This window comes from Bombus affinis, chromosome 17, assembly GCF_024516045.1.
Source record: "Bombus affinis isolate iyBomAffi1 chromosome 17, iyBomAffi1.2, whole genome shotgun sequence".
NCBI classification, from domain to species: domain Eukaryota; kingdom Metazoa; phylum Arthropoda; class Insecta; order Hymenoptera; family Apidae; genus Bombus; species Bombus affinis.
In genome coordinates, this window is record NC_066360.1 from 5,943,199 (window position 1) to 5,959,965 (window position 16,767).

A 16,767-nucleotide genomic window follows, 5' to 3' on the forward strand; every position below is an offset into this window, starting at 1 on the left:
TGGAGAGGAGTGCACGAGTGTGCAATTATCCAAAGGACCTTTTAGTATAATTGTAGAATATTTCTTGAATTCGATAAATTTTGAGTTTGGGAAATACGCTTTAAGTCCAGGAATCAATTCGTCCTTGTTGATACTATGAGCGTAATCGGATATTGTCTTATGGAAATAGAAAAGTTCAAACAATGGCCCACCATTGAGTCACGTATATAGCTTTTATTCAAAATGTTATTTGACAAATCGATTTATATATTGACAACAAAGATATATTCCGCTATTCTGAACATAATATGTGTTTAAATAAATAATACATTTTACAGTTTAAGTTGCTATCGTGTTAAAGTAAGCCATGCAGTAAGCCAAAAGTACCAAACTTTAAAGGCGCAATACTTTTGAATCAATGGATTCATAGATTAGAAACTTCTATATGTAGTCTCTGTTCTTTTCTATTCATATGAGTACTATCAAAAAATACCAAAAGAGCATTACATTTTACGACAATAAATGACCTTATATGCAAAGTCGTTCAGTTCGTCTCAACAAGCACCACTGTATTAAGGAAAAAGGTTATTTGAATCCATGTGACGATGGAAAAATATTCATGGCAGTAAAGTTTCACGTATTAACCCTTTGAGTGCTGGATACTCGCGGCCTATGCCGTCCGTAAGGACGGTGCGCGTCTAGCGCTGACGGTCGCTGTGGACGGAATACTTTTTCGTTAGACTGAACTCTGTTGATTGACTATTCAAAGCGCAAATCGTAATAAGTTATAGTAATTCTTTTGCACGAGATTAAATGATTCAAGAGCGTTATTTTTTAGTTATTTTTAATTATTTATTATAAACATTGAAATTTACAGTTAACTAGAATTTGGGTAATAAACTAGAAAACAATAAACTAGAAAACTAAATTTAGTAAATATAACGCAAGTTAATAATTTAGTTGTGTGTGAAAAATTCAGTGCTTGAGAAAACTAAAAAAACCAGATGTAGAGTTTTCTTACAAGTGGTGACCACTTCAACAATAACGAGGCACTATTGGCATTTGTTTACTGCCGTAAGGAATGCATTTATATTTATTTCACACAAAGGTAATAGTATCACTTCTGCGTAGGTGTTCGGAAAAATTGAAAAACCCATACATGCGTCCTTAGTCCATGCCGGGCACTTACAGAACACGCATATATATGTCCTTAGTCCACACCGATAGCTTTCGCCAGACACCTATATGCGCCCACAGCACTCAAAGGGTTAATGTTAAATCTAAATGGTAAGCGCTGATACGGACATGATTATATCGGATTTATTTATTCAGAAATACTAGATATTAGGGTTTCCAGTGGTTTTTATCCTAAATGATAAGTTTATTGATAGATAAATCTATTTACAATGGATTAAACAGGAGACGATGGTTATTTAACGTGAATTAAATACAGTAATGTGCTATAACTAAGGCAACTAAGTGGATAATTTACAACTCGCAACTAATAATTTATAACTCATAACAACTCGGCAACTCAACTCTCGACTCCTCACAACTCGACTCTTAGTTAATGACTCCTCACATTTCGACCCTCAGTTAACGACTGCCGGTTTTTTCGTCCTTCTCTCTTCAGCATCCTTTATCTTTTCTCATAGCCCCACCACGTACGTGTTCCGTAACCGTCCGCGGCCATGGCCTTCTTTCACGTAACTATTCGATTGGAGGACCAAGGACACATTGATGGACCCGCTCGGCCCGTTGAAGTTTCCAGACCCTTTTGGCCCGTCGGCAATTAGGCTTTCTCGCAACATTGTTTATGGTTCACGTGATGTTTCTTAGGCAATCTGTCCACGATACTACAATTATATTTCGTTATAGGTCAGGCTACTGTTTTGGTGTCACCTCGATATCTGTCTAATAATTGCGGAGCAATTACTAAACACATGTAAATGAAATTGGTAAAAAAATTACAATTATAATAGTTAATAATGAACTTTGCAATAAGAATAGTACTCCTGGAAGATGCATAAGATTTCATTCCGATAGCTTAATATAATCTTTAATAACCGACAAACATATTTAAAAATTTAATTTTTGCAAAGAAAAATAATTTACAAAACACAAATGAAAAAAAATTTTCTAACGAGATCAATGGAAGAACATTCCCTATACGATGAATAAAGTTCCGTTTAGTCAAGTCATTTCAAGGAAATCGGCGAACATACATAAGAAAAAGGGGAAAAAGATCTCAAATTGAGATGCTTCCTTTTTTTTCTGAAGTCGGTATAAAAAGTAATATTTTTCTTGGGAAGAATTTGTCTTCAAAAATTTTTTTTGTTATAATATATTTTTGGTATGCTTAAAATACAATTAGAAAAAAATGGTAGTATATATACACTATACAATATGTAAATCATATTGCGCAAACGTTGCCTGTTCGTATTCATTAGTTTTCTTGACCTTGTTGACCAAGTGAATGCAAATAAATATGTAAAACATGATAATTGAGATGGGAGTATCTGAATCAATGTATATATTTTGTCTCTTATTTTGATCATGTATCACAGCAGTCTCAAATCTTTTACGAGAACGGACAGTATTCCTAACGATCGCTAAATAACAGCAGTTAAGACCGGATGCGCTGCTATCAAGGGCCCTCGATAATACGCGTAGCAGTTACCAGTCATCGCAAGAATTTATATCTTTTTGTGTTTATAATTAACAAAAATAAAGAATCACTGTGGAAACTTAAAAGTGACCATTTGATTGTGCAAGAAAACTTACGATGAAGAAGCTGTATCTATACTTTGTATTAGAATTATGCGTGCTGACCATGTCGCAAAAAACTGCCTTGGATAAATCGATTCTTAATTACATCTATCGTGGATATCGTAATTGGTTAACGCACTCTCACGGTACGTCTGTTTTACTTTATTTCGTGTTACGTCTATATGCAGCAATTTCATTTTCTTTTGGTTAGAGAGATGCTTTTTGGAGGAACATTGAAATATTGTGAATTTTATTTTTCATAGACTAATGTTTCATTGTGAATATATATATGTTCGCGATAAAATGATAAGTTGACGAAATTTTTTTCGATAAAAGTGTAGAAGAACTTGCACAGCACGGATCATTTTTCTTTTAACATATAAATAACGTAGAGATTATATTTTCAAGTAACATACGCTATGAATTCTGTGGCACCCTCCTCTGGTTCTTGAGATGAGGAATTTTGTAAACAGTACTTATTTCGAAATTCGTAACGCAGCTAAACAGCAGTCCTGAAGTGTATTAAAAGTGACGAGCTGTTAGGTAAATGTGAAGTCAAAAGATGTCCGTATACCATTTCCATTTGTTCTTAAAATACTGGTCAGTCTTGTTATACGAGTATAAGAAGCAGCAATTTGATTGTGCTTTCAAATGGAAATTGGGTTTTGGTTAGGTTAGTGACGGGGTGCAGGGAGAAATATTGAAAATATACAGTAGCTCACGAAAGTTTTCACATGCTATTAAAACTCTAGACAATTAAAGAAGTGAAAACAATGCTCTTATTACTATAAGATACAAGTGCCAAGATTATACATCTGTATATCTAAAATTTAGAACGAATCCGATAACGTTTGTAGAGGTTTTGAAATCTTTCATTGTAAGGATGTACAGAAAGAAGGTCGCGAAAGTAATCGAACGTCTAGATGTTAAGCGATGTTAAACAATACTTTCGTATACAAAGTGACAAGAAAACGTTGGCACACTCAGTTGATGTAGAATTAAATTGCGCAGTGAGTTTTGTGCTTCGTTGTGAATAATATTAATCTCTGCAGTGGTAATAAGTGCGAAATAATCAGAGACATAGATATTCGAGAGAGAATTGATATAAAAAGGACATAAAGATGAAAATTATAACAATAAATCGCTAAAATATAAGATTATGATACGTTATAATATCCCAGAGTCAGAAATAGAAGAAACTGTCACAAACAAATATCCTACAGGCAGACTAAAGAAACTAATTAGTAGAGGAGGACAAATTAATATAATTGAATGAGTGAAATAAAAAGGGTCGAAATATCTCGGTTCCAAAGTCACTCAAACAATTGGCAAGTGCGTCAGTAAGAATGTTTATGCGGAATTTTGTTGCAGTACTGTTTATGTATCATTCTGCCTATTCATTCCGATGAACGTTTCATAACTTTTACAGATGTTATTAGATTCGAACGAAACTTTGGATATAAAATCCTGATACTTGCATCTTATAGTAGTTATAATATCATTTTCAGATATTATATTTAACGTGTATATTTTAATTCGAATTCTTTCCTGAGCTACTGCATGTCAAGGTTAAGGTCATCGAGATTAAATTTCTCTTTTTAAGAAAATTATATTTATAGTACTTCAAAATCGCGTATCTCAATAATCACAAGAGATAACGTCAAAATGGACAACGTTTCTTACTTAGAAATGTATCGCCTAAGATATATGCCAAAAAAACGGTCCGTGCTTTTTTTAGTGTTTTTATCAACTTTTACCCTTTTGCCGAACGATCGAATAATAGTAACTATTTATGCAACCATAAAACAGAAATTTATTAGCGACAGCCTGTCAAGTCGTCAGAGCGATATAATGTTTAATATAATTGATCGATAGTAACGTTACTATAGTAACACACGTCTGATAAGAACATAGTTTGGTTTCATTTGTCTGTCGCCATATTGTTGATTATTCTAAACCTCATAAGATTTATTGATGTGTTTGCAAATGATACCATGTACGGTAGAAAAATATTAGATCATAGTAAAATTGCACATTTCATCAGAAAGAGTGAAAACTATATAAATAATTAAATATTCTGCTGGATCTAATCTTGTGGCAAACGGTTGAATGAAATTCTAGTTTTTCTGCTTGTTAGATAACAGTAGAAATCAAACTAACGAACAATTATCATTAAATTTAAAACCGTGATTAAGGAACGGAGAAGAAATATCCAGCAGCTTATTATTAAAAAGTGGAGCGGCGACATTTCCATTAAATCTTGCCTATCGATACAGACCACGGAAGAAAGAATAATTCCTACCGGTTTCATAAACTTTCTTTCTTATTTTCATATTCATTATATTATATTATATTGCACTTATTTACTTAAATTAAGGCACCTCTTTTTTTTTCAAAGTCGGTATAATACAATAATAGAACTTTAATGTGAATATTTCATGAGTTTTTCTGCACAATTTATAACTTTTTCTAGACAGACATATTTATCATTATGTATGAATTCAACAAGACACGTTACATAACTTTTTCTGTAGCTTACAAAACCTTAATTATTCCTGTACGTTAGTATCGTTCTTATCGGCCATCAGTAGTAATTTGGTAACGAAATATTACAGAAACAGAATTGTAGATCAGTACATCATCTATGATGATCAACTAACGTGGACTAAATAAATATAAATTATATTAGTATCATTTTTATCGCGAACCACACGTGTCGCCATATTTTCGGCGATTACGAATATATTATTTGTGTATTAATCAAAAATCAATACATATATCCAATTTTTTATGTGCGATCGTGACAACACGTGCTCATAGCATGTGAACATACGTATTGATACGTCGCTAAGCAGAAATAAGAAAGTTTCATTTTTTCTTTATGCTGCCATATACAGTGAGTCAGAAAATGTTTGTATATTTACCTTTATGACTTTTAAATTCTAGTATTTATTCTATTTCTTTTTTTTCACGCATTATGAAAAACATTTCATTTGCATACTATTACCGTAACAGTTTTTGTTGGAACATCGTTTGTTTGTTTAAAGCTCCTCGGTTATTACATTGAAAAGGATACATGTTTCAATAAATTTGGAATACGTTGTCAAGGTCAACTTCCTGATCAACTTTCTCCTATAGTCATGCAGCCACCGCTTGGTCTTCGATGCCGAGATATTAAGAAGGAATTTCAATTAAATTCAGTTTCCATTCCTTCTCATTCTGGCTTAAATGGTGGCGGTACCTTTATATAACTTTTGGTGATATTGGGTGTAGTGCGTTAAATAGTCATTCGGTGTTTAGATCAACAATATATTTATTAACAAGTGTCTTCTTTCGATCGCGTCGCGTATCGCTCACGGTTTCGCTAGTCAATCTCACTGCGCGGTTACAACGCGACTTTTTCACTTCCTGGTTCAAACTCGACTGTCGATCACACTCGATTCTTATCTTTTTGTTTTCCCTTAATATCCCCACTATCCACGCGTTTGGTAGGCGTCCGCGACCGTTACCACACACACCTTCTTCTCGAAAATTCGGCGCAAAAACCGTTGGGATATTGATGGCTCATTAGACACTTCGCTTCAGCGATACACATTGTTGTCGAGTGCAGCCACAAATTCAATCCAAATTTACCTCATCGACGTTAATCGATTTTAACATAAATAAAAATCGGTAAATCAGAGGGTTATAGATTGGATTGGATTAATATCCTAATGTTAGGCATGATTTTGAGGGGGTATTCTAGTCTAGAGGCATGAATTTCGGGCTGTTTTTGAAGCTCTGTACAAATGAAACAAAAAAATTTTGGACTATCCAATTTTTTATCATTAGTTTATTAATATTTTAAGATTACATAAAAAAAATTTTTTTTTTATTTATTAGAATATTTACAATCAATTCTCGTTGAGAATTTTCAGTAACTTAATTTGGCGTGATACAATGACATGGCTTATAATAGTTTTATATTGTTGGTTCTAGTAGAATTTAAGGATTTAATCTAGAGAGTACTTTCTTTTTAGTCTGCGGATCTGGTCCGTCGTGTCTAGTAGCTGGGTGACTAATGGGTTGTGGTGGTTGTTAACTCTTGCGTTATATCTGCTTCTGGACTTGTGTATTTCATCTTTGACTGTAGGTATCTTGAGGTCGCGGTGGGTTGTTTCGTTGGTAACATACTAGGGTGTATTTATTAGGGATCTTAGCGTTTTCGATTAGAAGCGTTGGAGTATTTCAATGTTAGAATTACTTGTTGTTCCCCATAGTTGGATTCCGTAGGTCCAGACAGGTTTTATTACGGTGTTATAAAGCGTAATTTTGTTCTGCGTGCTTAAGTTGGAGAGATGGCCAATGAGTCAATAAAATTTTTTGAATTTGTCCCTGAGCTGTTTAGATTTGTCTACGATATGTTGTTTCCATGCTAATCTTCTGTCCAGAGTCATGCCCAGGTATCTGATTGTGTCCTTTTTAGGAACTATTATTTTGTTAATCGAGACCTGTGGACAGGTTTGTTTTCGCAACGTGAAAGTTACATGTGTGGATTTTTTTTCATTAATTTTGAAGCCCCATTTGTGGAACCACTTTTCCATTGAGTCGAGTCCTCGCTGGAGAGAGGATGAGGCTGTTGTCGGGTTGGCGTGGGACGCTAATAGCGCTGTGTCGTCGGCAAATGATGCTATGGTTATTCCTGTTGATATTGGTAGGTCGGCAGTGTAGATGGAGAATAGAAGGGGCCCGAGGACACTGTCTTGGGGTATGCCCGCTTCTATTGGGAAAGTTGTGGTAATGGCGTCTGTGTATTTAACCATGAATTGCCTATTGGTTAGGTAGGACTTTAGGATGGAGTAGTAAGTGTGTGGTAGGATTTTTTTAAGTATGTAAAGAAGCCCTTCGTGCCATACTTTGTCGAATGCCTGTTGAATATGAAGGAATATCACTGAGCAGTATTTTTTCTTTTAGAGGGTTTGGCTGATATTGTGTGTTATTCGGTGGATTTGCTCTATTCTGGAATGCTGCTTCGGAAAACCGAATTGATGATCTGGCAGTGTTTTCAGATCCTCTAGGAGTGGAAGTAGTCGATTCGTTAGCAAATTTTCGAATAGTTTTGACACAGTGGGTAGAAGACTAATTGGGCGATAGGAGCTAGTTTCGTGTATTGTTCTTCCGGGTTTTGGGATGAGCGTAATCAGTGACGTTTTCCAGGTTTTGGAATAGTATTCAAGGAGAAAAATTGCGTTGAAGATTGAAGAAATGAGTGCAATCCCTTTTACAGGTAGTTTCTTAATTGCTTTGTTACTTCTTTGGTCATGTCCCGGTGCTTTCCTGGTATTCAGACGATGGATTAATTCAGTAACCTCTAGAGAAGTGAAAGGTTTAATGGGGGGAGAAGACATTTGGAAGGGAGAATGCAGGTATTCTGTTATTTCCGGAGCGGTATTGTAGGAATAAGTTTTAAAAACGTTGGATAGGTAGTTGGCGAAGAGGTTGGCTTTTTCTATAGCGCTTCGTGCCCATCCGCCTTGTGGACAGCGAATTTGCGGATTATTTGCGGGGGACTCGTGAGTTTCCTGGAAGCCTTCCATAGTGAGTAGTTGGGGTCGGCAGAGGGGGACAAATTGACGAGGTACTTTTGGAAACAGTCATTTTTGTATTTTTTTAATGATTTTGGTTAACTTCCTGGTTGCGTTGTTTAGTTTGCATTTGTTATCCGGTGTTCTATGGGTTTGCCATACTCTTCTTGGTTTTTGTTTTTCTGTGATTTTGTTTAATATGTAATGGGGATATTCGTGTTTGCTCATAGTAGTCTTAGTAAGTGTTGAGGAGCGGATAGCGTTTATTATGCTCGTGTTTAAGTATTCTGTGGCTGTTTCGATATCTTTCTTTGTTTTTAGTGAGATTGAGGCAGAGGTTGGCTTTGAGACAAGTTTCCGGCAATTTTACTCATAGAATGGTACAGCATATTTACACATTTTTAATCAGCGATTCCTGCTCTATACATGAAACCTTCCTCTACTTCAAAATGCTCATTCTTCGAGGTTCTTTTATGGAGACGAGCAGTCCTGGCTTCCTTTGATGCCTCTGAAACTCGGAATTCAGAGCGCTCGATGCGAACTTCGTCTCGCCCGACTGCGAACGCACGAGCTTCTGGGCCAATCGTGATTCCCATGACACTTAAGATTTTCAATGTGGGTATAAAAGCTTCATTAAAAGTGCGTACTGCGAGGCAAGTGGAAATTCGAATTGTCTGCGTTCCTGCGTGCATGTGCTTCGGAGCAAAAGTCCATATTAACGAATTTAAAGATTCGTTATCATTTTGGGTATCAGAACCCAAACATCGTTCGTATTGAATTATTGAATTAAAAATACATTAAAAAGGGATACAATACAATAATGGTTTTATGAGGGTATTCATACGTAGGTACTCGGGCAGCGTCTACCGTCTATTGTTCACTTGTTCCGGTTGGACCGGAGCAGATGCCGCGTCACAAAAATGGCTTTAACTCATAAAATAATTGAAATTTTGAATAATCCTTTTAAGGACGTATTCTTGAATGTCCAAACTTTGGAAATATGAAAAAAAACTTTTCGATTTTTTCAAATTTGTAGACTAGAATACCCCCTTAATTTTTCTTTCATACGGTTTTGTAAACGTATCGTGAATTTGATTACCTCTTATTTGTATTATTGTAGTATCGGAAAAGGATGGGATTAGGATAATTTAGGTTTGTAAAATTCTCCTAATACTATTTATTAAGATAAATAAAAATAACAAGGATTAATTGGACAAAGAACGATAAATGTTCAACTTGAACTAAAACACAAAAGTCTTATTCCGCTCAAATCACTCTCTATAACTCTCGTCTTCGGCATCCGCACTCGCACGCTCTCGATTCTCAACTCATACTGCACGCCTTTTGCATTCGTTCTCCTCTGCGTCTTAACTAACATTGTCTTTAGCGTCTCTTTTGTTTTTTCCCCGCCCTATAGCGCACGTGTCCCGAAAACGCTCGTGGCCAGGGTCACGTAGGCCTTTTCGACGAAACTGTTCAGTTGAAAAGATCGACGATACATTGTTGTACCCAACGACACCGCGGTTCTCGCAACATTGTATACGGTTCGGCCGATATCTTAGGCCTTTTGTCCACGATACTACATTATTATTATTTGTATGTTTAAAGAAAAATATGAACTTTTATTAGTACTTTGCGACTACAAAATTCTGAGTTAAGTGCCGTGCAGTCTTTGACAATCCATTTACACATCACTGTCTTTGCCAAACCGTGGCCAGCTCCTTTAAACAATATCCCTGCTCTCTATTCATTATTCTTTGACAATGCAATGTCGGATCGCCTGCCGTCGGTTTATCTGCCTATTAATTTATCCTTCGTCAAACTGTTTTACACATCTCTCGCAACAATCTTGCCATCGATACCTCATCGTTCAGTTACTTCGATTCGCCTAGCATCGGCTGTCCAAATATTAGCTCAAGCAATGTACCGAGGTTCTTACAGCCAAGTCAAAAATTATCGTAAGACTAAGTAGCGGCGGGCTATCTGTATTTGTAACGGTAAGAAGGTACGTTGTCGCTATCAAGTATGTACATGACAAACAGACAGGTGAGACATAATGCAACAATGTGAAAATTATTTCACGATAGCATTATTTTACTACTCTAACCCAACCCATAACCCATTCATTTTTCTTTCTAATTTACACGATATTAGAAATGATTATCCTGACGGTGACGCTAATTCGCATTGATTGAATTGAATTTTGTTTGATTGAATTGAATTGATTTGGATTGAATTTTTGTCTGATAGGCGAACGGTTCGAACACAATGAGATTTTGACATGCCTTTTGCATTATTTGATCGTAATTTTGACATATCGCATGCAACATTATATTACAGATGAAGTATTTTTGTAAAATATTTTAAAGGCACTATTTTGTAGGTACAAGAAATGAGGAACGAATATCTCAATTACGGAAAAAAAATAAATTTCAAGATGAAGTTCCAATAGACGTCTCTTTTCCTTGCAACGTAACAGGTAGTTAACAAAATTTATGGTTATTGTTGTCAAATACTTTATGAAATCACCCGTAAATATTATATTATGATATTATATTATGATATTACATTCTTTAAAATCATTACTCAATTTAAACCACAGATTTTTTTATTTCCTGTAATTTGTACAATTGGTAAATTTCTGTGGCAGGAAATTATAGTGAAGAACGCTGTTCTTCACAATTTTTAGTGGCTACAAGAATGTCAATGTGATTGCGAGTTCATTCATAGTCTTGTCCTTTAATATCATTTTTTAAGACAGATATGTAACATTACAAGCTCCTCACCTTACTGTAATTTAAAAATATTAAAATTGATGCTTATTTTTTGAAGTTAATATGTATTCTAATGTCTTTAATTTGTTTAGCCGGCAGGTCTTCGAATGTTCCCGAATCGGTTCACCATTTAAGACCAGGAGACATAGATGTCATTGCTGCAATGGGTGATTCCTTGACAATCGGCGCTGCAGTTACTTCGATTTATACGTTGGAAGTGAACATTGAAAATAGAGGCATAGTAGGCAGTATCGGCGGTCAAGGAACTTGGCGACAGTACCTGACTCTCCCTAATATTCTTAAAGTTTGTTCATTTCTTACATCTGCATTGTTTACGCATACGATTTGTGTTATCGCCATAAATGCGAATACTGAAATCTTTCATAGTCCGATTTTCCTATATGCAGGAATTCAATCCTAAATTAGTAGGTTATTCACTTGGCGACTCTATAAGTACTGATCCAGCTGCGCAGTTAAACGTCGCCGAAGGTGGAGCTATGTCTAGAGATATAACTTTCATGGCGACATATTTGGTCAATAAAATAAAAGAAGACCCGAGGATAGATATCAACAAACATTGGAAGGTTCGTATGTTCGTAGACAAAGTAATTATATATGTCGAATTGTCGTTTGGATTTCGAGTGCGAGACAATTCTTCGTTAGCATTTGCCATCATGATGTTCAATAAAGGTTGTATTTTCATAAAATTATATTTCTTTACAAAGTTTGATAAATAATTAGTTTAACGGTTAACTAAGATAACAAACAATAAGAAAACAAATGCTTTAAATATTATTCTTGGGTTCTGTAACGTATCCACGGTCAACGGGAAACTTTCTGTACGTTTTAATATATTTTTGATAGCACACTGACACGTTCACTCAGGCACAAGGTTTCTCTAAGACTGACTCCAAGACGATGACAGTAAACTCTCCAAGGAGATTGCAAAATAAATGACAGATACAGTTACATATATCAAATACATATCGATCGGGAATATCAACAAATTCCCAAGCGCCGTAACTAGGCAGTTCCACATAAACCAGCATTGCTCCTGATCAAGACTTGATTGTTTATACAGCGTATCCCTTAACACTGGAACCTCCTTTGTAAAACATTTCGTTCATCCCGTGACCGTGGCTACGTTCGGCGACCAGTTATGTCACCCCGAGCTCAAGTATTGAGAAATCTTCCAAAAGAAAGGCTCGATGTCTCTACATCTCCGACACGGCCATCCTGACAACCACCCGTCCTCGGGTGCATCTAAAATATTCGGTTTTCTTAACATTAGACTCAATTTAACATCTTTTACAATTTAACAAAACATTCTAATAAGCCAAGGGTCCACCACAACAACAAAGATTCTTACTAAATATTTGTTAACAAACATAAACAACAATCTGTCATATTACAATGTCTTTCTCCAAAACTGTTATTTAGTTGCATCCTCTAATCCTCCAGTCATTAGACTTCTCAATCTCTCACCAGAACACATCACAGTACTACTCTTATACATGAATATACCAAATTATATCACAACACCACACTGGGCGTGTGTGAAACACCAAATTACTTCACAACACCACACTGGGCGTGTGTGAAACACCAAATTACTTCACAACACCACATTGGGCGTGTGTGAAACACCAAATTACTTCACAACACCACATTGGGCGTGTGTGAAACACCAAATTACTTCACAACACCACATTGGGCGTGTGTGAAACACCATATTACTTCACAACACCACATTGGGCGTGTGTGAAACACCAAATTACTTCACAACACCACATTGGGCGTGTGTGAAATGTTATGATCAAAACATTCCTTCTCAATCACTGTACCACAATCGTCACTGTCGTTGCCAATATCATCACTACACACATCCAACTCAGCAGGAATGCAACCATCTGGCATTTTCCTTAACTTATCATGACTGTACTTATACGACCGTTTGCCATCCATCGTTTTTAAAATATATCTATCTCCTTCCAAAATCTCTGCTATTATAAATGGACCCCTGTACTTAGGATCTAATTTTGTTTGATTTCTTTCTTCATTTTTACGTAATACAAAGTCTCCAAGATTAAATTTAACTATTTTAGCCTTAGTTCTATCAAATCTTTCCTTATCATATTTAGCGTTTGACTCTATGTTTTGTATAGCCTGCTGTCTTACATTGGAGATATCTACTTCCTTTTCTACAAAGTCATCGGGAAGCAATAAACCATAAGGTCTTGCTGTTTTCCCAATTAGTAATTCCAAAGGACTTGATTTAGTCACACGATTGGTGGTGCAATTTAAAGCCAATTGTATTTCACCAATCGCCTCTTGCCAAGATCGACCAGTCGTTTCCACAGTTGTAAACATGTTTTTCAAGGTTCCCATGACACGCTCCACCTGACCATTGGCCCTACTAACACCGGTAGCTATTAAGTGAAGTTTAATATGTTTACTTTGACAAAAATCCTGAAATTCTTTACCAGTAAAACATCTACCCTGATCCGCTATAACTCGGCAAGGACTGCCGAATAAAAATATTGCTGACTTAAGCGCCTTTACTGTATTAGAAGAATCTATTTTACGAGTATGATATAAATACACAAATTTTGTAAAAGCATCAATCAAAACAATGACATATTCCTTTAAATCACTTTTTCCACTCAACTTACCCGTTATGTCCATGTGCACCGTATGCCAAGGTATGCTGGTCTTAGGTATAGGGTGGAGTTCGGCTTGTGGTTTGCCCGAACTTGCTTTAGAAACCTGACAAGCATAACAGTTCTCTACGAATTTGCGAACATATTTCGCCATTCCTTCGAACCAGTAATACTCGTACAACTTCTCAAGCGTTTTATCCCAACCTAAGTGCATAATTGATTGATGCACATGGTTGATAACGGACCATCTAAAACCTCTAGGAACTATAGGTAAACAGAGAGTCTTGCCTTTCCTTTGTATCTTACGATAAAGAGTACCAGACCGTAATTCATATGTACTCGCGATGTCTTCTGTGAGTTCGTCATTTTGCAACTTTGTTACAATCTCCAAAATTTGAGGATCACGACGTTGCTCCACTAACAACCATCCTTCAGAAATTTCAGTCAAATTAATCTCTTTTTCTTTAATTTTGTTATTTTTAATACGTTCTATATCTATGGGGTTTCGTGAAAAGAAATCTACGTGAGTCATACGTTTACCTTCTCGATATACAATGTCAAAATTGAAGGTTTGTAGATAAGCCCACCACCTGTGTACTCTATCATTTAAATTCACCTTTTTACTTGATGCTTTTAAAGAATTGCAATCAGTTACAACAAGAAATTCTCGTCCGTGTAAATAGTGACGGAAATGCTTAACAGCGTTCACTACCGCCAACGTCTCTAATTCATATGAATGGTACCTAGATTCCGCAGGGCTAGTTCTTTTGCTAAAATATTCTACTACTCTGTTCTTACCTTCCACCTTTTGCATAAGAATAGCCCCATATCCATCCATACTTGCATCAGTATGTAACTCTATTGGATATTTTGGATCAAATATAATCAACACTGGCGCATCAGTCAATATAGAAATTACCTTTTGTCTTATGCTTTCGTGCCTATCTGTCCAATTTATGTTCTTAATACTGGAAGTGAGTGCATATAAAGGCTTCATTATTTGTGAAAATTTTGTAACAAATTTTCGGAAATAAGAAGCCAGTCCAATAAACTGTCTAAGCTGTGTGACTGTCGTTGGAGGGGGTAGAGAACTCAAAGCTTGTATCTTTCCCGGGTTGGGGCGTACCTCCCCGTTATGAATTACATATCCTAAATAGAGTACTGTTGTTTTTAGGAAAGAGCATTTTGCGAAGTTAAAAGAAAAACCAGCTTCCACAAGAGTTTTCAACACGATATCCAATCTTTTTAAAGCTTGATCTATCGTATCAGCAATAATCAAAACATCGTCCAAATATACAATAACATACGAATAAGCAAGTTCACCTAAAGCTTTGAAAATTGCTCTTTGGAAAACAGATGGAGCATTTTTCAACCCAAACGGCATTGTCACATACTCGTATTGTCCATCTGGGGTAACAAACGCTGTAAACTCTGCCGAATTAGGATGAATAGGGATTTGGTGGAAACCACTAGCCATATCCAGACTTATAAAGTATTTAGCCTGTCTCAATCTTGCAATCTGATCTGCAATAAGTGGTAGAGGATACCGATCCGCAACCGTATTTTTATTTAACTCCCGGTAGTCTACACATAATCTATCTGAGCCATCTTTCTTTTTAACAAGTAATATAGGGCTGGCAAAAGGAGAATTACTGGGCCGAATAATTTCTGCTTCCATTAATTTGTTTATTCTTTCACGAACAAGCCTACGCTCTTCCCCACTAAGTCTACAAGGACTTCTTTGTACTGTGACATTAGGATCAATCAATCGTATCTCCATTTGGCCCGTATTCACACGAACACGTGGAAAACCCGTAATAAAAGAATCTTTAAATTTTTCAAGAACAGAAATTAATCGGCTTTTATCTTCTCCTATAACTTCAGTATCAACATCATTAATATTAATCTCATTTTTAGTGTCTTTATTACACACATTAATTACTTTTGTTCTACTAATAGCAACACTATTTTGAGTGATTTTTATATCAAAACCCCGGCTCAAAATTTCACGACCAATCATTATGTCATATTTTAAATATTTATCAGCAAGGACATGGAAAACTATCTCCAACGTAAATTCGTTAATACACACAACAGACAAAATTTGTAAAGTACTCTTAATGGAAGTATTTCCTATTCCTCGCATCACTACTACATTCGTCTCTCTTTTACCAGAAAATTTCAAAGCCACAGATTCTTTAATCAGCGAACACTCTGCTCCAGAATCAAAATAAAATGGAAACGACTCACCCAGATGAGTTAATCTACCCATTGAAGTTTCCGTAACACAGAAGTCGACCCGACGCTCATTATTATAATCATTGCTTCCCTTTGGTGTATTACTGTTATTTTTCCCCTTCCGCAACAGCGGACAATAAGGCGCAATATGTCCCTCCTCGCGATACTTAAAGCATGTCACTTTTGATGATGTAGCTTTCCTCCGAGCTAGCCTTTCCTCCGAGTTCTGTATGTTCTTCTGCTTTCCAAATTTTATTCTTCTCTGACAATCCTCTACTTTATGACCGTAGTTACCACAGTAATGACATTTGTTTCGGTAGAAATCAGAAATCTTATATCGTTTTGCTTCAGGAGCCGCAGAAGAGTTATCCGACGAAGACACTGACCTCTTCTTCGCAAAGGAGAATGCTCTCATTTCACTTAGAAATTGATCCTCTGTCTTGATATCAGTCGTAAGTGCTATTCGCTCAATTCGTTGATCTTGCGAAGCCAATTGGAAAAGGACAGAAGCATTGATCACCTCAGCCATAGTTGAATTTTCCCAACTCGCTTTCAAGAGAGAGCGAAGACGAATTCCAAATGCTCCCAAGGTTTCATCCTTCAGTGGTTTTTCGTTGGACATTTTCATTAACGCCGAAGTTGCTGTTTCTCTACCACCAAAACGCGCAATAAAAAGGTCTTTAAATTTTGTCCAGGTAACTTCTCTACCTACTAGCACTTGCGTAAGCCATTGTGCTGCTGATCCTTCCAGTGCGCTACTTAAAGCAGAAAACAACGCACTGC

At 36.2% G+C, this 16,767-nt stretch overlaps 1 protein-coding gene across 12 annotated transcripts in view; it reads left to right on the forward strand.

The window, feature by feature from the left end:
- The first annotated feature begins 2,592 nt into the window (after positions 1–2,592).
- The window catches only part of LOC126926279 (phospholipase B1, membrane-associated-like), a 57,252-nt gene continuing 43,077 nt past the window's right edge, over positions 2,593–16,767 (forward strand). For 4 of the 12 annotated variants that reach the window (XR_007714463.1, XM_050742560.1, XM_050742561.1 and 1 more), the window contains exons 1-4: positions 2,594–2,894; positions 10,696–10,791; positions 11,179–11,390; positions 11,494–11,670. Coding sequence is in view for 11 of the 12 variants with exons in the window: in XM_050742560.1 (XP_050598517.1) it covers positions 2,765–2,894; positions 10,696–10,791; positions 11,179–11,390; positions 11,494–11,670 (615 nt within the window). In the remaining variant the exon portion in view is untranslated. Of the gene's footprint in view, positions 2,895–10,695; positions 10,792–11,178; positions 11,391–11,493; positions 11,671–16,767 lie in introns of all 12 variants that reach the window. The other 8 variants (XM_050742556.1, XM_050742558.1, XM_050742557.1 and 5 more) reach the window with 6 other exon arrangements.